At 69.4% G+C, this 26862-nt stretch overlaps 2 protein-coding genes across 6 annotated transcripts; one reads left to right on the top strand and one right to left on the bottom strand.

Moving 5' to 3' along the window:
• The first annotated feature begins 1170 nt into the window (after positions 1-1170).
• LLGL1 (LLGL scribble cell polarity complex component 1) lies at positions 1171-15138 on the top strand. Of its 2 annotated transcripts, none has more exons than XM_070061548.2 (22): positions 1171-1356; positions 4055-4152; positions 6034-6115; positions 6208-6338; positions 7534-7692; positions 7772-7934; positions 8016-8148; positions 8240-8294; positions 8415-8569; positions 8648-8871; positions 9066-9133; positions 9759-9912; positions 9989-10093; positions 10434-10726; positions 10975-11122; positions 11272-11425; positions 12732-13027; positions 13274-13538; positions 13639-13753; positions 13843-13949; positions 14102-14222; positions 14303-15138. In XM_070061548.2, the coding sequence occupies exons 1-22, from the start codon at positions 1276-1278 to the stop codon at positions 14379-14381; spliced, it is 3186 nt and encodes a 1061-aa protein (XP_069917649.1). In that variant the 5' UTR covers positions 1171-1275; the 3' UTR covers positions 14382-15138. The 2 variants fall into 2 exon arrangements, with proteins under 2 accessions (XP_069917649.1, XP_069917648.1); XM_070061547.2 differs by having other exon boundaries at positions 8013-8148.
• On the bottom strand, positions 15095-26254 carry FLII (FLII actin remodeling protein). 4 transcript variants are annotated; one of them, XM_070061545.2, is made up of 30 exons: positions 26021-26248; positions 24667-24777; positions 24350-24421; positions 23403-23483; positions 23009-23094; positions 22697-22858; positions 22489-22592; positions 22019-22194; positions 21734-21891; positions 21402-21486; positions 21110-21257; positions 20806-20939; positions 20502-20714; positions 20233-20412; positions 19672-19754; positions 19477-19551; positions 19239-19322; positions 18986-19157; positions 18563-18667; positions 18291-18482; positions 17991-18179; positions 17592-17731; positions 16619-16829; positions 16391-16545; positions 16242-16302; positions 16008-16136; positions 15799-15905; positions 15605-15710; positions 15462-15527; positions 15095-15371 (listed from the first exon to the last, which is right to left on the bottom strand). In XM_070061545.2, exons 1-30 carry the CDS (start codon positions 26081-26083, stop codon positions 15243-15245), a joined length of 3777 nt encoding a protein of 1258 aa, XP_069917646.1. In that variant the 5' UTR covers positions 26084-26248; the 3' UTR covers positions 15095-15242. The 4 variants fall into 4 exon arrangements, with proteins under 4 accessions (XP_069917646.1, XP_069917644.1, XP_089173202.1 ...); XM_070061543.2 differs by having other exon boundaries at positions 20806-20942; positions 26021-26246; XM_089317076.1 differs by having other exon boundaries at positions 15095-15527; positions 26021-26254.
• Between the last annotated feature and the right edge of the window lie 608 nt (positions 26255-26862).

Here is a 26862-nt window from a genome sequence, read left to right as displayed (position 1 = left end):
GAGGGAGCAGTGGCCAGAGAAAGGTCCGCTCCTCCTCTGTCCAGCCAGCCCTGCCCACGCAATTCAAGACCCTCTTCTTGCCTTTGTCCCTGTGTGTTTCAGCGTTCTTGTCCATAAAACTGGGATGACAGCCTCTCTCCCAGACCTGCCCACCCCCGGCTGTGCTCCCCCCCCCCCCATTCCCTCCTCTCCTCTCCAGGCGCCCCCTGCATCCCCACCCATCTCCGGACCCAGCCCCAATTCCAAGGAAGGGCTGGGTTAGGGCCGGCTGGGTGTGGGTGGATTTGGGGGCAGCCAGGCCCCTCCCCCGTGGCTTGGCAGTTGCCTGGGGGTCAGAGGTCAGCCCCTCCTCCCTGGACACAGCTGCTGGGGTTGGGACCTCGCCCACCGGCCCCACCTAAGCTTCTGGGACCTGGCTTTAGCGTGGATGGAGAGGGTCAGCTTCCCAAGCCATTGTGCCGAAGAGAGAAGGCGGCCTGGGAGGGGCGGGGCGCAGCTTTGTTTACACACTGTTCCCAGTCCCAGAGGAGCCCAAATCCAGCCTCAGCGCAGTCCCAAACGCCCCCTCCCGCGGAAGGGCTCCCTCACGGTGGTCTTGGGTCGATGCCACTCAGGGGAGTCCCGTGACACGGGGCCTTCTGCGTGGGGTCCTGCGGGGTGTGCAGGAGTTCCCCGCAGGCTGTGGAAGGCATTCCTGACTGGCCACACAAGCATGGCGGGGGAGGAGGCCCTCTGGCACCCTGGGGTGCCCCGAGAGGCCGGTGAAACCCGGCAATCGGTTGGCCCACAGGCGGAGAGGGGAAACAGCCTGAGGAGCCTAGGGAACTTTCCCATCCGGGACAGGGCCGCCCCTGTTTACGTGAATGTGCACGTCGTTCTCTCTGGAGAAGACTCCTCCAAGCCCGGGACACGCGCTGGCCCCTTCCAAAGCGCGTCCCCAGCCGCCCACGCCGGAGCCCCGGAATGGCGGACTACAAGTCCCGACGGGCCCCGCGCCGCGGCGCATGCTCAGCGGGCGCCCCTCCGCAAGTCCGGCCCAGCCCGGGGCCCCAGTCCTCCCCCATTGTCTGGCGGGCAGGGGCGGGGCGGACGGTTCAGCGGGGGCGGCCATTGGCCGGGCGGCGCGTCCGTCGCGCCGAGGGCCCACCCCCCGCAAGCCCCGCCCCGCGGGCCCGCGCCCGGGCCGCCTGGCGCCCCGCCCGCGCCTCAGGACCGGCGGGGCCGCGCGGCGCATCCTGCGGGGCGGCGGCGGCGGCGCCGGCAGCCGGGCGCAAGATGATGAAGTTTCGGTTCCGGCGTCAGGGCGCCGACCCGCAGCGCGAGAAGCTCAAGCAGGAACTCTTCGCCTTCCACAAGGTGCGGCGGCGGCGGCGGCGGCGGCGGCCCGCGCTGAGGCGGCGAGGGGCGGGCCGGGGGGCCGGGGTCGGAGCCACGTCGGGCCCGGCGGGGGAGGGGGCGCGCGGCTGGCGGGCGCGGCCGGCGCCCCCTCGGCGGGCCCCTGGCCTCGCGTCCTGCCGCTGCTCCGCGCTCGGACGCTTGGCTGGGGCTGGGTCCCGCCGACTTTGCGCGCCCGCCTCTCGGGCTCCCTGCGGGCCTGGCCGGCCCGGCTCTGCGCGTCTCCATGGGGGTCTCGGGGGTCTCGGCCCCTTCCGCGCCGCCCTGCACCGTCTCCCTGGCCTCGGTCGGTGCGTGCGTGCTGGGGGGCGGGGGGCGTCTCCGCCTCGGTCCGTGTGTCTCCGGCTGTTTGCCCGCCTCCCGTCCCCCTGCGGGGCTCTCTGCTTTTGTGGGCTCTCCTCGGGACCCCCTCCGTGCCCCTGCCCGGAGACCCCGAGTTCTTGTTTTGCTTTCACACCCAAGCCTGCGGGAGGGGTGAGGGGTGGAGGCAGATCTTGGCGGTGGGGCTGGGAAGTCCGTCTGGTGATGAGTCCCTACGCACACACCCCCTTCCCACTCCCCCGCTTCGCTCTGTCCTGCGGGAGTCCCGGGAGTCCAGGGGCCATCGCCTGGCTGTGCAGGTAGCTGCACTTGGAGCCGGGGTACCTCAATTTGCCTAGCTGTGAAATGGGGCAAGGGAGCCGGAGCCCACAGCAGGACGGAGCATTGCCCCCCCCCCCCCCCCCCCGCCGTTTCATTGCGAGGGAAATTGAGGCACCATGCCTGGCTGCGCCTCGGGGCACGTCTCCTGGACTCACAGTCTGGGACAGGGGCAGGCAGGGCAGGGCAAGGCAGGATTTTCTGAGGGGCTGCTGTGGTCCTGAGCTGCCCCCAGCTGGGACAGGCAGGGCTCTGACTGTGGGAGGGGGGACTTAGAGGGCCCAGGAGGGAGGCTGGGGCTCAGGGCTCCTGCCTGGGTGGTGGGCACCTGTTCCGTGCCGCAGGGCTGTGAGGGTGAGCCCCGTAGGGAGAGACCCGCGATGCGAGGCTGGAGCGGGTACTTCCGCAGTGGGGCCTGAGTCAGCTGGGGGTGAGGTTCAGCCTCCCCTGGGTGGCGATGAGTGGCAGGCGCGTGGTCTCGGGGAAGTGGCCTGGCCGTGGAAGGGACTGGCCAGTGCTCCCAGAGAAGGGGCCCCTGGCCTGAGTTTGGGGCCGGGGTGAGCACGGACTTCAGGCTCTGGGTTCAGATGTGTGGAACGTGCGTGCGCTCCTCGTCTTTAATACCGAGCCCCTACTCACTTGGGGCTCCCAGGTGCTGGGCACACAGCAGTGACCAAAAGGGACAGTGACTTCGTAGAGCTCTCGGGGGACTGATGTGCTAGTGGGAGTCGGGGGAGAGAAGCCACAAAGTCTGAGCAGCTTGGACGGCAGACAGTGCTGGGTGGGAATTGAGGTAGGGCCAGGTGTGGGGGGTGTGGACAGGGGTGGGGGGCTGGGCGGTGCACAGGGATCTGAGGCCTCCTGAGATGTGGGGAGTGCGGGGCAGTGGGCCTTGCAGTCAGGTGGGGGAAGCGAGGGACTTGGCCTTGACTCCGCTGACCTGGGAGCCCAAGGGGGTCCTGAGCAGGGGAGGGGCTTCTGCTGAGTAGTAGTTCCAGTGGGTTGGCGTGTAGGGTGTGAGGGCAGCAGGTGCCGTGTGCATGACCTCACCCTGTGTCTCCCTCCTCCTCTGTCAGGTGGGGAGCCCAGTGTATGTTTGTGTGGGGGCGCTGTGTGTGAGATGCCCGCCTGCTGGACACTTGACCAGGTCGGGTCTGCCCAGGGCGGTGCTGGTGGGAAGGGGAAGCTCCCCCCCCCACACTGTGGCTCTCCAGCCCCATGGGTGGCTCTGTCCTCAGATGGCCGTGCCCAGATGGGAAACTGAGGCTGGCATGGTGCTGTGAACTGGCTCAGGCCTGTGGCCAGGCCAGCTGCCCGGTAGGCTCTGGCCCTACCTGGACAGGCCGAGGCTGGGGAGGCAGGCCGCAGAATGACCCCCCTGGGCATGGGGCTTCTTGCAAGTGTGTAGCTTCCTTAGCCTGGTGGTCTGGAGGCACTGGTGGCCCACACACCCTGCATGGTGCACTGTGGGCCCAGGTACACCGGCAGGGCCCTCTGGGAGGACGTATGGAAGAAGGCCTGGCAGGCAGGGGGAGGGGTCGCACTGCACCGGCCCTGGACACCACCCTCAGTGCCTTTAGCGGCTAGACAGGAAGCTACCTCTCTCTGCATCTGTCTTCCTGTCTCTGGAGGGAATCCAGGTGTTAGCCCTTGACCTCCGACCTCCTAGTCTTTGACCTCTGACCTCCTCGCGAGGCGTGTTTGGGGAGCTCTGTGCCTCTGGGACCGGGGTGCAAAGCCCCCCATAGGGCAGGTGGGGTCCTTGTGCACCCCGAAAGCCTCGCGCTGTACAGTCGCGGGGTGGGGGGGTGGGGCACTGAGGGAACCGGGGCTTGAGGTGGGTGGGCCTCAGGGCCGTGCACGCAGCAAAGTCATGTAGCATGGTGCTCCCAACCCCCCCCCTCCACCGACTGGAAGGCCTTGGGGCACGAGGAGCAGGTGAGCCTGGCTCTGGGCCCCCGTGTCGATGGCAGAGCCCGGCGGCCACCTGGGGCCTGAGCGTGCGTCCCCTCTCTCGCAGACTGTGGAGCATGGCTTCCCCAACCAGCCCAGCGCCCTGGCCTTCGACCCCGAACTCCGCATCATGGCCATCGGCACCCGGTCCGGGGCTGTCAAGATGTATCCTCCGCGGCCTGGAGGTGGGCCGGAGCCTGTTTGGGAGCACCCAGCCCTGCGGAGCCCAGCTCGGGAGCGAGGGCGAAGGCACTGAAGCCGAGTGCTGGGGTCCTGGAGCAGGCTGGGGCCTGGAGCACATCTGTGGACGCGTAGGGAGACAGGGTGATGGGGGGCGGGGTCAGTTTACAGTGGCCACAGCTGTCCCTCACTGCTTCGGTCAGCTGGTTACCTAGGCAACCCTGCCACCATCCCAGCAGCTGTGAGCAGGGTGGCCTGGCCGGTGGGGCTGGGCTGTGGTACCTGTTGAGGGTGGCAGGTGGACCGGGGGGCCCTGGCGAGTGGGCACACACACGTGGGCGAGTGTGAAGACGCATGTGTTCGGGGAGGGGGCTGGGGGCAGTGCCAGGCTGGGCATGGCGGACGCAGCAGGGCCCCCACCTGGATCCTGGCAGCCGCACAATGGGTTGTGTGAGCTGCACAAAGCCCGCATTTTCCCGGCAGGGCCCGGGCTGGGGGCAGGGTGGGGGGGGCGGTGGCCGGCTGTTGAATGCCTCCTTGCCTGCCCTGGAGAAGCCCACCCCGGCGGCCCTCAGGCAGACCGAGGTGCGGGTCTCAGGAGGGTGCCCACCCGTGCCCCTCGGCCTCATTTACCTACGTGTGGACGTTCACTGGCAGAAAACCGGGCAGTGCCTGGAAAGGGGAGGGCGTGGGATAGAAGGGTCTCAGCCCGGGCTGCTGGTGCTGGCCGGGGTTGGGGGGGGGGCGTCGGGGCCTGTGTTTTGCCAGCTCCGTGGCTGGGCTGGGGTGTCCCTTCTTCTCCCGTGGGCTGCTGCGACCCTACACCTGGCCTCGGAGCACCCACTCCCTGGCCTGCTGCTCCCGACCCTCTTGGGCGAGAGCTGCCTCCACGGGTGAGGCCTGCAGCCGAGAGGCTGTCCCAGAGCCTGGTGCTGGGCTGTCTGGCGGGGGCGGCGCGGGGGGTGTCCTGAGCTGCCCCTCCTGGGTGGTGTGCCTCAGGCTCACAGAGAACCTGGGGTACGATGCAGAAACCCCCTCAGAGAGGAGGCTGGAACCCTGGCTCTCTGGGCCTCCCTTCCTCCCGCTGCAGCTAGCACAGCCTGGAGCCCTTGCCTGCGGCAAACTGAGGCTGCAGGGGCTGGCCCCGGGCCCCAGGAGCCGCCCCTCCCCCTGCGAGGCGGCCCGTCTCCTTGGCGACCCTGACTCCCGCCCAGCTGCTCCTGTTCCCTCTTTTGTCCCCTCCTCTGTGTACCCTGCCAGGCTCCAACTCCAGGCAACAGCTTCTGCCTTGTTGCTGGGGCAACGTTGCTGACCCCTCCCTAAAGCCCTCCTCGGGTGGGGGGGGCTGCCGGCAGTCCTGGGCTGCTGGGCACTCGGAGTCACCGGATCCCTCCAAGGCGCTGTCTGTACCTCTGCCTAGTGGGCCGCCTGGGGCGTCGCCCCTTCCTCTTGGCTCCCTGCCCTCGAGTTTGGCCTGAAGCTGCAGGGAGAGGCAGCCTGGACTCCTCTGCCCTTGGGCTTCCTCCCCGGGCCTGGCCCTGCACCCCCGGCCTGCACCACGCGGCTCTCAGAGCCCACACAGCACACCCGCGGCTGAGATGGAGTGGAGCCGCTGCCGGGTGTGCGCCACTTCTGGGCCAGCAGCCAGAGCAAGTGGGAGTCATGGGCCCATTTTACAGATGAGGAGGTGAAGGTCCCACTAGTGGAGCTTGGGGATCCCTTGGGGGGGACAGGATGGGAGCTGCTTCGGGAAGGGGGCCCACTAGGCCTTCGGAGGACCTTGGTGGGCGGGCTCCTAAGAAGAGAAGGCCTAGGGTGCTCCCTGGTCTGTGCCTGCTGGGTTTTGCCCTTGACCGTCACTCTCAGCTACGGTGCGCCCGGCGTGGAGTTCACCGGCCTGCACCGGGACACAGCCACTGTCACCCAGATGCACTTTCTGCCGGGCCAGGTGAGCCTCTGCCCCCACCTTTGTAGCCCCCCACCCCTGTCCCACCTCGCTCCCCCCAGGCCAGCCCAGTTTCGGTCTCTGGTCCCCCCCAGGGCCGCCTCCTGACCCTGTTGGACGACAGCAGCCTGCATCTCTGGGAGATCGCCCACCATGATGGCTGCGCCCACCTGGAGGAGGCGCTCAGCTTCCAGCCACCCAGCCGGTCCGGCTTCGACGGTGCCAGGTACCGGAATACTGGGCCGCGGCCAGCTCCCGGCGGGGATTGAGGGGAGTCCCGGGGACTGTGGTGTGGGTCCGAGGCGCCCTGAGCCCGGCCTGGCCCCAGAGTGGCAGTTGATGGAGGTGTGCTCCGTGGACGTTTTGGGCCTGATGGGAGGTTGCTGTTGAACCGCAGGCGAGAGGCAGGCTGTCTGCTCCCTGACCGCGAGAGCCGCACCAGCTGCAAGTGCCAGGAAGTGCCCAGGCCTGAGGGCCGGCCCTGCCTCCCTGCCGTGGCGGGGATGTCAGGCGGTTCGGGCAAAGCTCCCCTGGCCACTTGGGTCGGGAGTGGGCAAGGAGCCTTTTGCCCATAGACGAAAGGGCTGGTTTGGGGTCGAGCAGGGTCCCGGGGGCCCACGGGATGGCCCAGGCCTGACCCTGGGGTAAAAGTATAGGGGGTTGGCCGGCGCCGCGGCTCACTAGGCTAATCCTCCGCCTTGCGGCGCCGGCACACCGGGTTCTAGTCCCGGTCGGGGCGCCGGATTCTGTCCCGGTTGCCCCTCTTCCAGGCCAGCTCTCTGCTGTGGCCAGGGAGTGCAGTGGAGGATGGCCCAGGTGCTTGGGCCCTGCACCCCATGGGAGACCAGGAAAAGCACCTGGCTCCTGGCTTCTGCCATCGGATCAGCGCGGTGCGCCGGCCACAGCGCGCCGGCCGCGGCGGCCATTGGAGGGTGAACCAACGGCAAAGGAAGCCCTTTCTCTCTGTCTCTCTCTCTCACTGTCCACTCTGCCTGTCAAAAAAAAAAAAAAAAAAAAAAAAAAGTATAGGGGGCCTCTCCTTCCGCAGCCCTGCCTGGAGTGGGGAGCCCTGACCCTCCAGCGGGGTCCTGCAGTGGGGTCCCATCCGCAGGCCTGCCCGAGGTTCCAGGTCCGGGCTTGGATTGCCTGGCCTCCCGCTGGGCAGGGGGGGCCCAGGCCTGTCTGCGAGACCGGGGGAACCTATTCTTATTCCTCTCTGCGCCGACATCCTGATGAATGATTGAGCAGGCTAATCACACCACACCGGGGCCTTCCTGGGGTGCCGGCCCGCCCCATAAGTAGGCCCCAGGCAGCAAGGAGGGTGCCTATAATGAGCGGACAGGGGCGGCCCAGCCCCCGTCACAGCCTTCCCTGGCAGGTGGACAGACCTGCCCTCACCCCTACCCCTCCCACCACTGCAGTCCCCCGCCCAGCCTCACCCGAATCACGGTGGTCCTGCTGGTGGCTGCTGGCGACACGGCGGCCTTGGGCACCGAGGGTGGCGGTGTCTTCTTCCTGGATGTACCCACCCTGACGCTGCTCGAGGGGCAGACCCTGGGTCCCGACGAGATTCTGCGCAGGTGAGAGGCGGGGAGGTGGGCCTCCCGGTTCCCGCTGGGGGCCGGAAGCCGTGCCGGCTCACCCGAGCGCTCCCTGCAGCGTGCCGGAGGACTACCGGTGCGGGAAAGCGCTCGGCCCCGTGGAGTCGCTGCAGGGACACCCTGGGGACCCCGCCAAGATCCTCATCGGCTACAGCCGGGGCCTGCTGGTCATCTGGAACCAGGCTGCACGGTGTGTGGACCACCTCTTCCTGGGGAACCAGGTACGTGGGGGAGGCGCGCGTGCCCCAGCCTGGGCCCCGTGCGTGCCCGCAGGAGTTCACACCTGTCTCCACCCCCAGCAGCTGGAAAGTCTGTGCTGGGGGCGTGGCGGTGGCACTGTCGTCAGCTCGCACAGCGACGGCAGCTATGCTGTCTGGGCCGCGGACGCTGGTGGCGCCGTTACACTGCAGCCCACCTTGGCCACTACGCCCTACGGTGAGTACTGGGGTGGGGGCGTTCTGAGTGACGGGCTTCCCCGGGGCCGGCAGAGCAGGCCTGGGAGGCTGACGAAGTGTCACCTTTGCAGGCCCCTTCCCGTGCAAGGCCATCAACAAGATCCTGTGGCGGAGCTGTGGATCCGGGTAGGCGGTTGAGGGTGGCGCCCCTGAGGGCTGGGATGCCTGTGGGGGGGGGTGGGGGGGCCGTGCAGTCCATGCCCGGGCCCAGACAGCTCCTGATCGTGTGGCTCCTGACCACCGCAGGGGCCACTTCACCATCTTCAGCGGGGGCATGCCGCGCGCCAGCTACGGCGACCGCCACTGTGTCAGCGTGCTGCGGGCCGAGACGCTGGTGACGCTGGACTTCACCTCGCGCGTCATCGACTTCTTCACGGTGCACAGCACCCGGCCCCAGGATGGTGTGTGCCGCGCCCCGCCCCGCCCCGTGCCTCCCCGATGCCCCGCGGCCACACTCACCCGGCCTCCCTGTCCCACAGACTTCGACGACCCCCAGGCCCTGGCCGTGCTGCTGGAGGAGGAGCTGGTGGTGCTGGACCTGCAGACGCCCAGCTGGCCGGTCGTGCCCGCCCCGTACCTGGCCCCGCTGCACTCGTCCGCCATCACCTGCTCCGCCCATGTAGCCAGTGTCCCGGCCAAGCTCTGGGCCCGCCTTGTGAGCGCTGGCGAGCAGCAGAGCCCCCAGCCCGCCTCCAGTGCCCTGGTGCGTGCCACGGGGTCGTGCACGGGCAGGGTCTTGGGGAGGGAGGGTCGTCCTGGGGCTGGCCTGGGGTGGGAATGGGGCAGGTGTACCAGGGCGCTCTGAGCAGCCGGTGTGGGATGTCGCGCCTTGGTGGTGGTTGTGGGGTGGGGACTGTGTCCTGATCTTGTGCCCCTGCCTCTGCCGCCCTCTCCCAGAGCTGGCCCATCACCGGGGGCCGGAACCTGGCCCAGGAGCCGGCGCAGCGAGGGCTCCTGCTCACTGGGTAGGTGTGCGCAAGAGGCCATCCTGGGCCTGGCGGGAGCCGCCATCCCCAGTGACCCAGGCCCGCCCCCACCCCGTCCTCTGTGGATAGGGCTGGAGCCTCCCGGGACCCTGCTCAAGGCCTCTCCCTGCTTTGCCTTTTTGCCTGGACCTGGGCGCCAGCAACCCCAGGGCCCCACCTTCCCTTGCGCCTGCCCTGGGACCGGAAAATCTGGGCTTGCCCACGCTGGGCTGCCTGGGGCAGGCGCTGGAGAGCCCGAGCTGACGTGCCTGATGACTCAAGGCCGCTTCCTGCCCCGCCCCTCACCCTCGGCCTGCTGGGACCCTCAGGCCTCTGATGGCGTGGGCTCCCCCGTGCAGCTACCTGGCTGCTGGCACGGGCCCGTGGGTTCAGGGTCCTTGCTGGGCCCTCCCTCCGGACCTCCGCCGTGGGCCCTCCCCCCCTTCTGCTGGGGTGTCCTATGCTCCACCTGGCATGTAGTGGGCTCCTGGTGTGTGCGGGTGCTCACGCTCTTGCTCTGTGTGGTGTTTGACACGCACAGCAGGTGCTCAAGGAGTGGCCACAGGAGGGTGGGGTGCGCAGGCCCCCAGGGACCGGGGCCGTGCTGACCTCTGCCCTCCCGCAGCCACGAGGACGGCACCGTGCGGTTCTGGGACGCGTCGGGGGTGGCGCTGCGGCCGCTGTACAAGCTGAGCACGGCCGGCCTCTTCCAGACGGACTGCGAGCATGCCGATAGCCTGGCCCAGGCGCCCGAGGATGACTGGCCGCCCTTCCGCAAGGTGCTCCCCCTCCCCCTGGCCTCGGGGCGCCCCCGCTGCTCCGTCGGGTGTCGTCACCCCTCCCGTCATCCCCCAGGTGGGCTGCTTCGACCCCTACAGCGACGATCCCCGGCTTGGCGTGCAGAAGGTTGCGCTGTGCAAGTACACGGGCCAGATGGTGGTGGCCGGCACCGCGGGCCAGGTACAGCCGGGCGTCCCCCGGGGTGGGACCTCCAGCTGGGGCCAGGGCCAGGAATCCTTGGTGTGGGAAGGGCCCTGGGTGGGAGGCACCTGTGGGGTTTGGTCAGTGTGGTGCTCCTGGCACTCTGTGTACAGAAGGTTCTCAGTATGTGCTCATCACTAACCGGGAGACAAGGCCCAGGTTGGGGTGGGCGCTGTAGGGCGGTCTGGGTGACCACGGCGTTCCTTGGTGCTCAGCAAGGCCTTGGTATACAGTAGGCACTCAGTGAAGCGCTGGTCTGGGGACAGTCCCGGGTGCAGGCACCGTGCTGACCCCTCCCCCGTCCCGGCCGTGGCCGTAGGTGCTGGTGCTGGAGCTCAGCGACACGCCGTCGGAGCAGGCGGTGGGCGTGGCCAGCGTGGACCTGCTGCAGGACCGCGAGGGCTTCACGTGGAAGGGGCACGAGCGGCTGAGCCCGCGCACGGGGCCCCTGCCCTGGCCTGCCGGCTTCCAGCCCCGCGTGCTGGTGCAGTGCCTGCCCCCCGCCGCCGTCACCGCCGTCACGCTGCACACCGAGTGGAGCCTCGTGGCCTTCGGCACCAGCCACGGCTTCGGCCTCTTTGACTACCAGCGCAAGACTCCTGTGCTGGCCAGGTGGGTGGGCGGGGCGGGGATCTGGGCCTCAGTTTCCCCTGCTGCAGTTGGGTGAGCGTGGCAGAGCCTTTGGGAGCCATCTGTGCGCCGTCAGCAGTGACCTGGCCTCTCCGTGAAGGATGCCCATGGGGCAGCCATGGACAGGCCTCGGCTCCCTGCCCCGCCCCCGCGTGCCTGGGCCTGGGGCGGGCAGGAGCAGGGGGCTGCTCCAGGAGGCCAGGGCGTGAGCGGCCCCTGCCTGGCCCTAGGTGCACCCTTCACCCCAACGACTCCCTGGCCATGGAGGGGCCGCTGTCGCGCGTGAAGTCGCTCAAGAAGTCGCTGCGCCAGTCCTTCCGGCGCATCCGCAAGAGCCGTGTCTCGGGCAAGAAGCGGGCTGCCACTGCCAACAGCAAGGTGGGCTGGGCCGGGCGCCGCCCCACTCCCCTCCCCCCGCCGTCCCCTCGCAGCAGCCCTCAGCCCTTGGGGTGGACGGGGTGGGCTGGAGGGTGGCGGGCGGGCACCCCGGGGCGCAGGGCTGAGCCTCAGGGCCGCTCCGCCTGTAGCTGCAGGAGGCCAACGCACAGCTGGCGGAGCAGGCCTGCCCCCACGACGTGGAGATGACGCCCGTGCAGCGCCGCATCGAGCCCCGCTCTGCCGACGACTCCCTCTCGGGCGTGGTGCGCTGCCTCTACTTCGCCGACACGTTCCTGCGAGATGGTGAGGCTGGGGTGGGAGTGGGGGCCGGGGGGCGCGGGGACTGTGCCTCCAGGGTTCCAGAATGTTGTGTGCCAGGGTGCCCTGGTGGCCACCTGCACGGTCCCTCTGTGGGGGCAGCTGGAGCTGGGCAGGCCTCAACGAGTTCTGGGGAACAACGGTGAGAGGCAGCGGCCAGTGCCAAGGCCCTGTGGTCGGCCGCGTGGGGGACTGCCCCGCCCACAGCTGGACGGAGCGAGGGAGGCGGAGGGCAGGATGGCTGAGGGCCCAGGGAGGCCCGATTCCTTGATTGGCTTTTAACTCATACTGTGGAGGATTTTAAAACGGAGAAGGCACATGGCTGCCCTGTGCTCCTGACTGATGGCCCCATGCCGCTGGTGAGCCTGTTGCACCCCGCACTGAGCCGTTTGGCTTCGCTGCGGTGCTTGAGGTGAGAGCCCGGGCAGGAGTCTGACACGCGTCCCAACGCCCACACTGCCTGCCTCGCCCACGTCTCAGCACAGGCTCTGTCCAGGGGCTGCTGTCTGGTGTCAGGTATTTGTCACAGGCCTTTGTCCGATTTTCCTACCCCCTAAATGTGCCCGAAGCAGGTCACAGTTTTTTTATAATTAATTTTTTTTAAAGGGAGAGATAGACAAAGGGATTGTCCATCTACTGGTTCACTTCCCAGGTGGCCATGACAGGGCTGGGCCAGGCTGAAGCCAGGAGCCAGGAGCTTCTTCCAGGTCCCCCACGTGGGTGCAGGGGCCCAAGCACTTGGCCATCTTTTGCTGCCTTCCCAGGCGCACTAGCAATGGGCTGGATCAGAAGTGAAGCAGCTGGGACTCAAACCGGCGCCCACATGGGATGCCGGCACTGCAGGCAGCAGCATTACCCACTACGCCACAGCGCCGGCCCCAGGCATGGGGTTTTGACTCCCGTTCATGGTGGCCGAGGCTGGCAGCTGGCACCTCAGGGCTGGCTTAGGTCCGGCAGTGGGTCAGGGTGCTGTGTGGTGGGTGCCACACCTTCCTTGGCCCCTCCATCCTGCTCCGCGTCTCCAAGGAGTGTGTGGTGCTCGGCTGCCACAGCCAGAGCAGGGCTGATGGGTGGCCTGGGGTTTTCTGTGGTCAAGAGGCTCTGTCTCCCCACTGTGGGTGGGGGTGCGGCAGGGGCTGGGGTGGCCTGCAAAATGAGGATGGAGGGCGGGGGCTGAGGGTGCTGTGGGATGGGGCTGGAGGGGGCAGGGTGCTGTGTGGGGTTCGCAGATGGCAGCCGCGCCCGGGTGCCGGAAGTGGCGCGCCCTCTCACGGCACCCCCGTCTCCGCAGCGGCCCACCATGGGCCCACCATGTGGGCGGGCACCAACTCGGGCTCCGTGTTTGCCTACGCACTGGAGGTGCCGGCAGCCTCGGCGGGCGGCGAGAAGCGGCCCGAGCGGGCGGTGGAAGCCGTGCTGGGCAAGGAGGTGCAGCTGATGCACCGGGCGCCCGTGGTGGCCATCGCCGTGCTGGACGGGCGCGGCCGCCCGCTGCCCGAGCCCTACGAGGCCTCTCGGGACCTGGCGCAGGCGCCCGACATGCAGGGGGGCCACGCCGTGCTCATCGCCTCCGAGGAACAGTTCAAGGTGAGCGGGTCCTCGGGGCCCTGCCCACGTTCCCCAGGCCCATGGGAATGCCACCAGCCGGCAGACACCACCTTGAGACCCACACCGCGAGGCCGGGGTGACCCCAGATGGGGGAGGCTGGCCAGCGTCTGGGATGCCCTGCACTGGGGGAGGAACGTGTGTCCGTGTGTCCCGGGCATACAGGCGGCAGGGTGAGGGCCTGGGCCCGGCCAGCTCCGTGCTCACGGGCTGCCTGCCCGCTGCCAGGTGTTCACGCTGCCCAAAGTGAGTGCCAAGACCAAGTTCAAGCTGACAGCCCACGAGGGCTGCCGCGTGCGCAAGGTGGCCCTGGCCACGTTTGCGAGCGTGGCCTGCGAGGACTATGCCGAGACGTGCCTGGCCTGCCTCACCAACCTGGGGGACGTGCACGTGTTCTCGGTGCCCGGCCTGCGGCCCCAGGTGCACTACGCGTGCATCCGCAAAGAGGACATCAGCGGTATCGCCTCCTGTGTGTTCACTCGGCACGGCCAGGGTGAGTGAGGCCTGCGGGAACGGGGCCGGGGGCTGGCCCAGGGCTGCGGCCGCCGCCTGTCTCCTGACACCCCCTTGCTTCTGCTCTCCCGCCCGCCCAGGCTTCTACCTGATCTCCCCGTCCGAGTTTGAACGCTTCTCCCTGAGTGCCCGCAACATCACCGAGCCACTGTGCTCGCTGGACATCAGCTGGCCCCGAGATGCCCGGCGGGCCAGGTGTGTGGGGTGTCGGGAGGGCCGGGGCTCCCCTGCCACCTCGGGGCACCTGCTGGCAGCACCCACTGTGGCCCTGTCCACGCCCACAGGCTGCAGGAGTCACCCAAGCTGAGCCAGGCCAACGGGACCCCAGGCATCATCCTGGCCCCCCAGAGCTGCGAGGGAAGCCCGGATCCTGCCCACAGCCAGGGAGCTGGTGAGGGACTGTGGGCCGGGGGCGGCCCTGGCCGGGGAGCCGGGACCAGCAGCTGAGCCCCTGAGGCTGGCGGGGCGGGGGTGTCTGCACCTGGCCCCCAGGGGCATGGGGCGCTGAGGGCCCTGGGTGGGTGATCACTGGGCTCCCTGCAGAGACCCCCGAGCCGCCCGAGGCCACGCTGTCGCCCATGTCTCTGGACTCGGCCACCAGCGCGGACACAACACTGGACACCACAGGGGACGTCACGGTGGATGATGTGAAGGAGTTCCTGGGGTGAGGCCGCCGCCCCTCCCTGCCCCCCGCCCCCTACCCTCCACCCCCTTCCTCCCCTCTGACCACCACTGCACCCCCAGCTCTCCCGAGGAGGCAGAGAAGAACCTGAGGAACCTGTCGGGGGACGAGGCCCACGCCTGCGCCATCCTGATCAAGTGAGGGGCTGCAGGGCCCTGCCCAGCGCCCCCCATCTCCCTGGGGGCCCGCACCTGGCCGCCTCCCTGGGGGCCTCGCAGTGATTTTCATAGCAGAGGGTCAGGAAGGCAGAGCCGGCCGCTCGCCCTTGGACTCACAGGTGTGTGGGGTGGGGCCAGGTCAGACGTGTGTCAGCGGCTGCAGCTGACGAGCTAGGGTCCCGCCAGCAGAGCCAGCCTGGAGCCTGGCTTGGCCCTGCCCCGTGGGGGTCTGCGCCGGGCACGGACGGCAGCTGACACCTCCTTGCTGGCGCTCGTCACTGCCGCTGTCCTGCGTGGGCCAGCACACGGGGCTGCCCGCCTCCTGCCGGCCCCTCCCCTAACACAGACCCGCACCTGCTAACCTGGGGGCTGGAGTGGGCCCCGAGCGAGGCAGCCTGGGGTGTGGGTGGCACCGGGGTGCACTGGGCCACCTCCCCGCCCCCCTCCCTCCGCAGAGTATTTTTCTAACGCCTGTGCTGGCCTCCATGGTCATTTCTGAAACTATTTTGGTACTTGCTCCTGGGCCAGCCCTACGCGTGCGTGCGTGCGTGAGAACCTGGGACCACTGAGGCCTGGTCAGATGTGTGCGTGTATGTGTGTGTGAGGGGAGTCGGGCGGGCCCTGTAGATTGTACCTTGGGGGGATCTTTTTCTGTCATTTTGTTAAAATTAGTGGTTTTAGTATTAAAAATACTGATTTTTTAATATTGAAAATAAAAGCATTTACTGTCTCTTAGAGAACAACCGCCTGTGCTTTATCCCCGGGGGGTGGAGTCTGCTCTCCCAGGGCACCGGCGGGGCTGTGTGCTGGGGGACGCAGACGCGGGGGCGGGGCCGGCGCGGGCCTAGGCCGGGGCCTGGCGGAAGGCGCTCCAGGCGTGGAAGCAGCGGGTGAAGGCGTGCTGCTCGTTGCCTTTGCGGACCAGGCGCAGGCGCCGGGGCTGCTCCTTGGAGCGCAGGTGCTGGATGTACACCTGGGGGCCGAGGGCGGGGGGAGAGGAGGTGGGCGCAGGGCTGCATGCGGCCGCCCGCCCCGGGCCCCCAGCACCCGGCCCCCGGCTCACCTGGCAGGCCTTCAGGCTCAGTTTGATCTCCACCTGGCTGGTCTGGGTGCCCACCCACATGTAGACCTAGGGGGACAGCAGGCGCTGCAGTGCCGCACTCACGGCCGGCCCTGGGAGATGGGGCGGGCGGGGCGGGGCCTCACCTCCTGGCCGTTGTCCAGCAACATGATGTCGTCGTCGGCCAGGTCGTCCTGGCAGAAGTCGGAGCACTTCTCAGTCACGGCGAAGTAGCCCTTGTCGTTGGAGCACCTGAGGGGCGGGGCAGGGCGGGGCCGCTAGGAGTGAGCAGGGGCAGGGGCCGCCTGGGGGCGGGGCGGGGCGCAGCCCTGGTGCTCACCGGAAGAGCCGCGTGTGCTTCATGTACTCGGCGTCCTCGTCGTAGGGCTTCTGAGCCCCGATGCCCACCCAGAAGAAGTTCTCGGGCTCCTCCCCCTCGTTGATGACCTGCGGGGAGGGTGTCAGCCCCACCCGGGCCCCAGCTCCCCCCCTGCCCGCCCCGTCTCCATGCACCTGCCCCTCCACCTGTCCCTGCCCCGCCCCGCGCACCTGCTTGCTGTAGGCGGCGTCGAACATGGTGTTGAGGATGTCTTCCGCCAGCTTGGCCTCGTCCGGGTCCGACGCCCGGCCCACCCAGGCGTACACAATCCCTTGGTTGTCCTCGCTCTCAAAGGGGACCTGGAGAGCGGAGCCGAGGCGGCCGGGCGGCTCAGGCCTGGCCCCGGCCTCGCCCCCACCCCCTCTCCCCTACCCCCCGCCGGCCTGGCTCGCCCACGCCCCCACCTTGAGGATGAAGCAGAACTCGGAGTTGAGCAGGCTGGAGTCCGTGTGGATTTGGATGCACCTGCGAGGGGAGGGGCGTGGGGCGCGTCAGCGAGGGGGCGGGTGGTCGGGGGCTCCCCCGGCCCTCCCCGCCCGCCCCCGCCAGGCACCTCGTGCAGAGGGCGCTGCCGTTGGTGCGGATCTGGTACAGGCTCGGCTGCGGGGCGCCCTGCGCCGCCTTCCGTTTGCCGCGGTGGATGATGAACTTCCTCTTGAAGTGGGCCAGGAACTTGGGGTTCTCCTGCTGCTGCGTCATGCGCACCACCTGCGGGGGGCAGGGTCAGGGTGTTGCCCCACGGCCCTCCCGGCCCCCCACCCCCCAGCGGCGGGCGGCCCACCTCCAGCTTGCCGGGGAAGAGGCTCTCGAACTTCTTCTGCAGGCTGAAGGTGAAGGTGAGCCAGCCCATGTTGGAGGCCTCGCGGCCCTGCCAGAAGTACACGGTGCACTGGAAGTCCTCCTCCGGTGGCTGCTCCTCCGCCGCCTTCTCCTCCCCCTCCTCCTCCGGGTCTGCCTTCTTCTCCTCCTCGTACTCCACGGGTACCCAGTACCTGCGGGGGAGCCGGGGGAGACAGGGTGGGGAGCGGACGCTGTGGGGGGGAGCTGGAGGGGCGGGGGGGGGGAGTGGACGCTGTGGGGGGCAGCCGGGGAGGGGGGGGGGAATGAACGCTGTTGGGGGGAGCCGGGGAGACAGGGTCGGGAGTGGACGCTGTGGAGGGGAGACAGGGTGGTGAGTGGACGCTGTGGGGGGAGACAGGGTGGGGAGTGGACGCTGTGGGGGGCAGCCGGGGAGGGGCAGGGTGGGGAGTGGACGCTGTGGGGGGGAGCCGGGGAGGGGCAGGGGGGGAGCGGACGCTGTGGGGGGCAGCCGGGGAGGGGCAGGGTGGGGAGTGGACGCTGTGGAGGGGAGACAGGGTGGTGAGTGGACGCTGTGGGGGGCAGCCGGGGAGGGGCAGGGTGGGGAGTGGACGCTGTGGGGGGCAGCCGGGGAGGGGCAGGGTGGGGAGTGGACGCTGTGGGGGGGAGCCGGGGAGGGGCAGGGTGGGGAGTGGACGCTGTGGGGGGCAGCCGGGGAGGGGCAGGGTGGTGAGTGGACGCTGTGGGGGGCAGCCGGGGAGGGGCAGGGTGGGGAGTGGACGCTGTGGGGGGGAGCCGGGGAGGGGCAGGGTGGGGAGTGGACGCTGTGGGGGGGAGCCGGGGAGGGGCAGGGTGGGAAGTGGACGCTGTGGGGGGGGGAGCCGGGGAGGGGCAGGGTGGGGAGCGGACGCCGCTGGAGGGTCTGGGGGAGGGTCCCGGGAGAGCCGGGGTGGCACCTGCAGAGGAACACGTAGCAGTCCTGCGTGTAGAAGTGGCCGAACTCCTCCTCGGGCAGCCGCGCGAACTTCTTGCCCTCCAGCACGAAGCCCTCCATGCCGTCCAGGTCTTCGTTCCACTCTTCCATCAGCTGCTCTGCCTGCTCGTGGCACAGACCCGCGCCGGGGTCTAATAAGGGCCAGCCCCCCCACGCTCCGCCCAGGCCCCGCCCACATGCGGCACGGACCGCCCCCAGGTCGGAACAGAGCCAGGCCCCGCCCAACAGCCACACAGCCCCGCCCCCAGGGCTGATTGGCGTCCAGGCCCCGCCCCCAGGGCTGTGCGGAGCCATGGCCCCTCCCAAGCCCCTCCCCGGCCCCCGCCCCTCCCGGGAGCCTCAGGGCCTGGCCCCTGCCCACCTCGGCCAGCGGCATGGGCGGCTGGCGCGGCAGGAAGAGCGCCGTGAGGTCGGCCTTCATCTGGTCTGTCTTGTCGGCGTCGCGCTTCACCTTCCCGGACAGCCCCGGGCCCTGCTGCACGGCCTCGGCGTTGCGCGTGTAGTCCACCGTCAGCACGTCGTCCCAGTTCTTGAACTTGGCCTTGAAGACCTGGGGGGACACGGGGGGGGGGCGGCCGTGGGCGGGGGCTCGCGCCTGAGGGCGAGGGCAGGGTCACGGTCTCGGGGGGCGGGGCGGGCCCCAGCGCAGCGCGGGGCGCACCTGTGCCTCGGTGCCCTCCAGGCTGCGGCTGACCGTGGCGTGGCGCGGCCGGTGCAGCATGCCGCACAGCTCCTGGCCCAGCTTGAGGGCGGCGGCGCGCACCAGGCGCGGGGACTTGCGGCCGAGCCAGATGAACACGTCGGACCAGCAGTCCAGGATGTACACGCAGCGCGTGTCCAGCAGGCTCTGCAGCTGTGGGCCGGAGGCTGGCGGTCAGGGCCCGCGGCCGGGGCGGGCAGCCCGGCTCCACCCGCTGCCCCTGGGCGCCTTACCAGCCGCATCCCCGGCATCAGCTCCACCTTGGGCCGCTGCTTATGTTCCACCGAGAGCCGGTAGTTGATCTGGGGCAGCTCCAAGTAGCCCAGGCCCAGGCCCACCTGTCGGGAGGAAGAGACGCCTACGGTGGGGGTGGGGACAGGGTCTGGGGACAGAAGCCTCGCCCGCGGGGTGGCTCACTGCTCCCGCCTCCACCCCACGGTTGCTCTAGGGGAGGTTAAATAAAAGATACACGCATTTATTTGAAAGGAAGAGCGAGCAAGCAAGAGAGACGGAGAGCCTTCATCTCTACTCCCCCAATGGCTGGACTCCCGGACTGGAGCCTCCGGGCCTTGGCAGGCTGTTTCCTCCACTAGGTGGCGCCCTCTCGCGGCTGCTCCCCCATCCCGCAAGTGCATCAGGACCACCCCGCCGCTCACCTTGTACAGCTTGGGCTGGGGTGGCCAGAAGTCGTCGGGCACGTGCTTCTTGATCTCCGAGGGCTCCCCGCCCAGCACCTCCCAGAACTCGGGGGGCTCCTGGCCCTGCACCAGCAGCGTGATTTCTGCCTTGCCTTTGCGCTCATTTTTGTTAATTTTCTCTGCGAACAGCCTGAGGGGGGGCCCAGACTCCTTAGTGAGGCAGGCAACTTCCCTCCGCACAAAGTGCCCCTCCCCCACAACGGCCCCGTACCTGGCCTTGGTGGTGCTGCTCAGCGTGGCCTGCGTCCCCCGCCACACGTAGATGTCCAGCCCGTGGTCCAGCAGGAAAACGAACCTGGGGAGGAAGGGGTGGGCAGGCGGGAGCTGCAGCGGGGGCCGAGGCGTGCCTGTCCCCGGGAAAAAGCAAGCCCCTCCCTCCTTACCGGCCTGCTACCCCCCAAGGGTGGCTAGGAGGGCCAGCACTGTGGCCTCACATGCCAGGGGCTCACCTGGGGTCCAGGGAGGTCCCTTTGAGCGGCACAGGCTCCAACTTGACATTTTTCTTCCCATACACACGGTACATCCTGGGGGCCGAGCGAGGGGCGGCTCACCAAGCGGGCAGGGGGCCCGCCAACCCTTCCGTCCAACCGGCCGACGACGACAGGTGGCAGGACGGCGCCGCCCACTGCACAGCCCCTCCTCACCTGGTGACGTAGTGTGTGTCCTCCACGGTGTAGAAGCCGCTGGCTGTGCCACCCTCGATGTAGGAGATGTCATTGTCAAACACCTGTGTGAACGGCAGCGGGACGGTTCCCCCATCACGGGGCTGCCCTCTCCCCTGCCCAATGCCACCTGTCGGGCTGAGGGGCAGAGCTGTGTGTGGAGGTGGGGGTGGGGGGAATGCAGGCGCCACAGACCCCGGGTGATGCTAAAAAACCATAAACACCGTGGAAGGTCGGGGTACAAACACCACGCATGCGTTCATTTTGAGCCTACCAGGGTAGGGGGCGGCACGGGGATGTGGGGATATCTTGGGGCATGGGGGTGTGTGCAGCCAAGTGGGCGATGCTCAGTGTATGCCAGACTCCGCCCCTTGCGGCCCCACCTCCAGCCGCTATTGGTCCCGGTTCCTCATCTCTCCTGGCCACACCCCTTCAACCAGGCCTCCCTGCTCCCTGCTCAGTCCCTGGGTCTGGCTTGCATGGGCGCCCGCTCCCCTGGCCCCGGGGCCTCCCCTCCGTGCCGGCTGGCGGGGGGCCCGGCACCTGCAGGAACTCCTCGCTCTCATCCCCCATCTCCTCCCGCACGGTGCGGCACTCGGCACCCAGGCAGTTGCGCAGGTTGACGGCGTGGATGGCAGAGCAAGCCTTCTTGTCCAGCGTGGCCTCCCCGCCGATCCAGTAGTAGATCTCCCAGTTCAGGGAGCCGCTGTCGTCCAGGAAGGTCTGGGAGCCGAGGCACGGCTGGGTCAGTCTCCCTGGGCCGCCGCCCCCCACCTCCGCCCCACCACCAGGGCCAGGCGAGGGAGCCCCACCTTGAGCACGATGTAGCAGTCGGCTTCGTAGAACTTGCCGTGGAAGGCCTCCTCCACCAGCACCGGCACGAAGTTCTCGATCTGCCAGACGGTCAGCCCGGGCAGCTGGCCCACGTCCTCCGTGAAGAACTCCGAGTAGTCCAGGCGCGGCTTCTCCAGGCCCTGGTCCCAGCGTCGCGCCTTGGCCGCCGAGGTCCGCGCCTCCGCGCTCTCCTGGGGAGGGGGAGGGGGCGGGCGTCGGGGTGGTCAGGGCCCCCGGGATGGCCGCCCCCCTGCTGTCCACACCTCAGGGTCCCCTGCTCACCTCTTGCTTCTTGTTCTTCTCCTGGGCCACGTCCGACATGCCCTTCAACACCTGCTTAGCCTGGTCATCCTGGGCCGAGTCCTTGCGTCTCCGGAGCCGCATCTTGCGAGCCAGGGGGTCCTTGGGCCCGCTCCCTGCTGGGGGCGGGGGCGGGGGCGGGGTGAGCACCTGGGGACCGACTGGGCCACGCCCCCTCGGGCATCCAGCCAAGCAGGGGCCCCAGGGCAACATCCCAGCATCCGTTAGGAACCCCCTGCTTCCCAAAGGCCAGGGCGCCCCCACCCCTCCAACCCCCCCAACTCACCGGCTGCGGCCGCGGCCACTGTGGCAGGGGAGGCGCCCGCCAGCCGCAGCTGGTTCTGCAGCGAGAAGTCGATGTTGTAGCACTCGGCGGCTCGGTCGGCCGGCTTGGGCGGCATCACCAGGCTGGGGTTCTCGCGCACGTCCAGGACCTGGGTGCGGGGCACGGGGACAGAGCTGCAGCCTTGCCTGGGGTCCACTCTCCCGGCCGCACCACAACCAGGCCCTGGCTCCCGTCTGCCCACCCCTGGGAGGGAGGGGGGCCTTGCACGGTGGCCTCCACCCGGCGCCCCCACCTGGAGCTCCGTGAGGAAGTGGATGGCCTCCGGGAGGGTCACCAGGCGGTTCTTGTTCAAGACCAGCTTCCGCAGCTTCGGGCACCTGGGAGGACAGAGCTGGCCGGGGCCTTGGGAAGGAGGCACGGATGCGGGGCCGGGCGGGGCGGGGAAGGAGCACCGGGCAGGGCAGGGCAGGGCAGGGGTCCCTGCTCTCTGCCTGAGGGCCATCTCAGCGCCAGGAGCCCAAGTTCGCGGGCACCGTGACCCTGTAGAAGGTGGGAGCAGCCTCGGGCCCCCACCCCCGGTGTAGCCCCGCCCCCCGCGTGGCCCCGCCCCTCCCGGCGCAGCACCTGCAGAGGCTCTCCGGGATCAGCTCCAGGTTGTTGTTGGTGGCCATGAACTCCTCCAGGCTGCTCAGCTTGCCGATGCTGGAGGGCAGCCCATCGAAGTCCAGCTTGTTGGAGTTCAGGTACAGCTTCTTCAGCTTGGTCAGCTTGCAGATGGCCGACTGCGGGGGGCGCAGGGCAGCGGCGGGGGGGGGGGGGAAGGCGAGCGGTCAGGGCCAGGCTGGGGCCCAGCAGCCCAACGTCTCCCTCCCCTCCGGCCCTCCCGCGTGGCCCCAGGCCCAGACGCACGGGCAGGGAGGTGAGCTGGTTGCGGGACAGGTTCAGGGTCTCCAGGTGCACCCACTGGTCGATGCACAGGGACAGCTCCGGGATCTGGTTGCTGCTAAGGTTGAGGCGGCGCAGGCTGGGCAGGGTGTACAGGCACTCGGGCACCCTGGTCAGGTCGTTGCACGACAGGTCCACGTCTGGGCAGGGGAGGGGGCGTGGGAGCATGAGCCAGCCGGGGGCCACAGTAGGTACCGGGTGGCCAGCCCCGGGCTGTGTCGCTGTAGGCTAGGGACAACCTTTCCAAGCTGTTTCTCTCTGGACAAAGCCACTCAGCCTGAGTGGATCACCAAGGGCCCGCACCGGCTGCTGGTGGCCCCAGGGCTGTGACAGACGGACAGCCACAATCCCAACGCAACCGTGCCCTTCTCCCGGGGAGGGGAGGGGGCGTGGGGTCTGAGCACGGGAGGCGGCGCGGGGGGTGGGGGGGTCACCTGCGAGGTTGCTCAGGCCCTCCAGGCTGGTGGGCAGGTTGCTCTGGGTGCGCTGGGTGTTGCGCAGGTGCAGCGTCTGCAGGGCTGTCATGGCCGGGAGCTGCCTGGGGGAGGGGTGGGTGACACACACAGGCGGTCAGGGGCAGGGGCGGGGCGCCCCGTGTACCCCAGGGGCGGGGGCGGGGAGGGGAGCGAGCCGGGCGCCCACCGGAGCTGCGCGTGCAGCAGCGGGTTCCCGTTGAGCACCAGCGTCTGCAGGTGCACCAGGCGGCGCATCTGCGGGGGCAGGCTCTCCAGCCGGTTCTCACTGAGGTCCAGGTACAGCAGGTCGGTGAGGTTGATGAACAGCTGGTTGGGGATGGTGTCGATGCTGTGGGCGGGGCGGGGGACGGCGCTGCCTGAGTCCTCGGGGTGGGGACACTCACGCCCAGCCCCGGCCTCAGGTCCCCGGCCCCAGCCCTCCAGCCCCGTCCCCACCCCACCCCCGCCCCCCGGCACGTGCGCGCGGCTGGCCGGGCACCTGTTGTGGCTGAGGTTGAGCACCAGCATGTTCCTGGCGTTCTCCAGCTCCCGCGGGCACTCGGTCAGCTGGTTGTGGCTCAGGTCCTAGGGAGACGGGCCAAATCCCAGGTCGGGGCGTCCCCGCCCCCACCCTGCTTCTGCCAACCTTGGCGATGAGGTAAGGCACTGAGAGCCAGGGCATGAGGGGGTCTCAGGGCCAAAGCGGCTGGGGCCTCGGGCAGAGGGGCGTTTGGGCTAGGGCTGGGACTCCAGGCGTGACCTCGGGCAAGGCCCGCTCCGGCCTCAGTCTTCCCGTCTGTAAACTGGGCTAACAGTGGGCCCAGGGGCCATCGCGATGGGTGGGGACTGGACCAAGAGGCTGGCAGGGGGCAGCTGGGCGGGCAGCCACTGACCAGGACAGAAAGGTCCTCCAACTTGAAGATGTCGTCAGGGACTCCGGAGTTCTTCAGCTGGTTGGCTCGAGCCACGATGGCCTGCGGGTAGACCACGAGAGTCCCTGCTTCCTGGCTTCCACCCCCCGCCCCGGGAAGAGGCAGAGGCAGAGGCAGAGGTGGGCCCCTTTGGGCCTGCCCTGTCTCTGCTCTACAGCCTCCCGCGGTGAGCTCCTATTCACGCTTCAAAACCCAAATGTGCCCCAGAGCCCAGCACGGAAACCCCAGATGTTTCTGATCAGACACCCCTCCTGTTCATTCAGGAAGATGGGGTGCGGTTTGGAGTGAGGGTGGCTAGGACAGATGGAGGGGGCTGGAGTGAAGAGAGGGCAACGTGGGCTGACCGGAAATGCTTCCCTCCCTAAGGTCGGGGACAGAGCGGGGACCCATGCGACCCCGGGGCCGCCCCTGCCACCTCCGCAGCGCTGTGCGGTTGCCCACGGGGTCCCCACTGGCCCTCCCAGCCACCCCATCTGCAGAAGGGACTTGTCCCAGGCCACACAGCTGGGAGTGGCAGAGCCCGGCTTGGCTCCGGGGGAGCTCCCAGGGCTGAGGCTCCAGCCGGGGCCAGGGCCACCTCCCTGAGGCTCCGAGGGCCCGGCCAGCAGTCTAACATCCAGCAGGGAAGAGCGCCCACTGGCCAAACCCCGCCCCCCCGACTCCAGCTGTTCGGCTGCCCGGCTGTGTGGCCTTGGGCGAGTGACCTGCGCCTGTGGCCATGTCCTCATCTGCGACACCGTCAGGCATGGGGGGACGTGGACGTCCACTCGGCATGCCTGGCACCCGTGGAGCTGTCCCCACCCACAGGGACCACGCCACGTCCACCCACGACAAAGGGCCCCAGAGCCCGGAGCCTGGCAGAGAAGCCGGCCGGGCCCTGCCTGGGGTCCGGCACCCGCCGCACTCACCCGCAGAGAAGGCAGGCTGGACAGCTCCCCGTGAAGCGTGGTGAGGTTGTTGTGGCTCACGGACAGGTGCTCCTGTGCCAGGGCGGGGCAGCGGAGGCTCAGTGGGGCGGGGCGGGGGTATCCACAGTCCCCACCTGCCACCCCTGCTCTGCACAGCCCCAGACGGCCAGCGCCAGCCCAGGACGCCCCCACAGCCTCCTTCCTGCTCAGACCCAGCTTCTTGCACACCTCCCAGGACGGGGCGCTCATCCCCTCCCTGTCTGCCAGATCCTCCCAAGGCCCCGCCCCTCCTCCCCACAGACCCCACCCCTCCTCACCAGCTTCTGCAGGGCGGCTAGCTCCTCGGGCAGGTAGCAGAGGCCTGTGCGGTTCAGCTTCAGCCATCGTAGGCTTGTCATGGACTTGACATTCTCAGGGAAGTAGCCACCCTGGGGTGGGGGTGGGGGTGTGCTGAGGCTGGCCTGGGAGAGGGCTCCCCCTGCCCGTGGGCACATTTGAGGGAGGCCACACAGCCAACTCTCAACAACCACAAGATCCTCCCCACAGGCCCCGCCCCCTCCAGGGGAGCCCTCCCTACTGGCCCAAGCCCCTCCCCTACCCGTGGAGGCTCCAGGGGCCAGAGCGGAGGCCTAAGAGGGTCTCTGCTACTGCCCTTGAGCCCCAGGAGGGGCCAAGCAAAATGGGGATATCCTGGCCCCCCCATTGTGTGGTGAGCTTAGCTCAAATTCCTGGGCCCCATACTCTGGGTCTGCCTGGGCTGTGGGACCCCACCCCCACCCCGTACCCTCAGCACCCTGGCCACTCCTAGCAAGGTCCCCTGCCCTGTGTCCCCCTCTCCCAACCCTGCCCGAGTGGGTGCCACCTCCTTCCTTCCCCGTGTTCCCCTCCCCAACACCCCCCCCCCAGCCCTCGTGGCCGAGTCTGGGGCAGCCGCTGCAGCCAGTGCCCAGGGGCTGTGCCCCTCCCCCCACCGGCCACATTCCCAGCTGGTGACTCAGGCCCGCCCAAGCCCAGGGGAGAAGCGTGGAGACCCCAAGTGGGGATGGCTGAGGTCGGGACGAGGAACGGAGATGGGACAGCACAGATGTGGACAACACAGGCTGGACAGGAGCCCGCCGGCCTCCGCCCCACACCCTGAGACGCCTAAGTGGACAGGCCAGAGGTTGCCCATCACCGGCCGGAAGCCCCGCCCACCTGGCTCTGGCTCTGGGCGCCCCTACCCATATTGAGAACCTCCCCCCAGCCAGAGCGTCCAGACCGCAAGTCTACACTCGCAGGGTAGACTCGAGTCCCTTCTCCGGATGAGAAAAACCCAGGCCCGGGAGAGGGGAAGTGACTTGCCCAAGACCACACAGGATGGAGCGCAGGGCGGTGATGAGCCGCCTCCGGGCCCGCCCTTGGGCAGCCAAGGCAGCGGCGGCCCTGAGTCAGCGGCCGGCTGGGCCGTGAGACCCCCGGGGCGGCGGTGCGCAGGCCCGCAGCGCCCACGCCCTCCCCCGGCCTGGGCCCGCGCCGCTCGGGCTCGGCCTTCCCGCGGGGGGACGCTGGGCGGAGGCCCGGGGTGCCGGCTGCGGGCTGCGGTGGGGAGGCCCGCAGAGCCCCGGCCGCCGCCCGCAGTGTGGCCGGAGGCGGGCGAGGTGGTGCCCGCGCCGAGCCCGGATCGCCGCTCACCTTGAAGTCGTTGCCGCTGAGGTCCACGCCGCGCACGAACGGCAGCACCCCGGTGGCCTCCATGGCGGCGCCGCTCTCGCTGCCGGGCCGGCCGGGCGCTGGGGGCGGCTCGGGAGCCGCGGGCTGGGCCAGCGCCGACTCCGCCCCGTTAACCCGCCCGCGCCCGCCGCCGCCGGCACCTCGGGCCTCGCCGGGGCCCGGGGCCTTGCGCTCTGGGGACCTCGCCGGGGCCCTGGGCCTTGCGCTCTGGGGACCTCGCCGGGGCCCGGGGCCTTGCGCTCTGGGGACCTCGCCGGGGCCCTGGGCCTTGCGCTCTGGGGACCTCGCCGGGGCCCGGGGCCTTGCGCTCTGGGGACCTCGCCGGGGCCCTGGGCCTTGCGCTCTGGGGACCTCGCCGGGGCCCGGGGCCCGGGGGCCTTGCGCTCTGGGGGCCTCGCACTCTGCGTCCGCGCACAAGGGGTCCCCGGCGGTCTCCGTGCGGAGCCGGGGCGGCCCCACCTTCCTCACCCTACCAAGGTGGTGGCCGGCAGCGAGTGACCACGCGCGCACGTGCGGCTCGAAGCACGCAGCAGGTGCTTGGTGCGTGGCAGGTGGTTCTCATTAAGGCCCGCATGCAAACCACCCTTCCCAGGGGCGCTGCCTACGTCCCCATTGTACGGCACGGGAAACTGAGGCCCAGGCGGACAGAGGGCAGGCCCAGGGACGCACGGGGCCGGCGGCACACCCCCTACCCCGCGCGCAGACAGGTGCTAAGGCGCTCCCGCAAAGGTGACTTAGGGGTCGGCGTGCAGGCCTTTGGACCAGGTGCTACCACCCGTCTGCCCGGCCAGAGGAAGGAAACT

This window comes from Oryctolagus cuniculus, chromosome 17, assembly GCF_051225735.1.
Source record: "Oryctolagus cuniculus isolate XC-2025 breed Fujian yellow rabbit chromosome 17, ASM5122573v1, whole genome shotgun sequence".
Taxonomy (NCBI): Eukaryota; Metazoa; Chordata; class Mammalia; order Lagomorpha; family Leporidae; genus Oryctolagus; species Oryctolagus cuniculus.
Note: the sequence above shows the minus strand (reverse complement) of the source record. Positions and strands in the feature narration are given on the sequence as shown.

What these genes read in the sequence shown, in the direction of transcription:
- LLGL1 (XM_070061547.2), top strand. Translation starts at nt 1,276, where the DNA reads ATGATGAAGTTTCGGTTCCGGCGTCAGGGCGCCGACCCGCAGCGCGAG. An exon ending in GTTCACTCGGCACGGCCAGG is followed by an intron (nt 13,539 to 13,638) that starts GTGAGTGAGGCC and finishes CCGCCCGCCCAG; the next exon opens with GCTTCTACCTGATCTCCCCG. An exon ending in GATGTGAAGGAGTTCCTGGG is followed by an intron (nt 14,223 to 14,302) that starts GTGAGGCCGCCG and finishes CTGCACCCCCAG; the next exon opens with CTCTCCCGAGGAGGCAGAGA.
- FLII (XM_089317075.1), bottom strand. Translation starts at nt 26,083, where the DNA reads ATGGAGGCCACCGGGGTGCTGCCGTTCGTGCGCGGCGTGGACCTCAGC. An exon ending in ACCAGCTCACCTCCCTGCCC is followed by an intron (nt 21,892 to 22,018) that starts GTGCGTCTGGGC and finishes CGCCCCCCGCAG; the next exon opens with TCGGCCATCTGCAAGCTGAC. An exon ending in AGCAGCACCACCAAGGCCAG is followed by an intron (nt 19,158 to 19,238) that starts GTACGGGGCCGT and finishes GCCCCCCCTCAG; the next exon opens with GCTGTTCGCAGAGAAAATTA.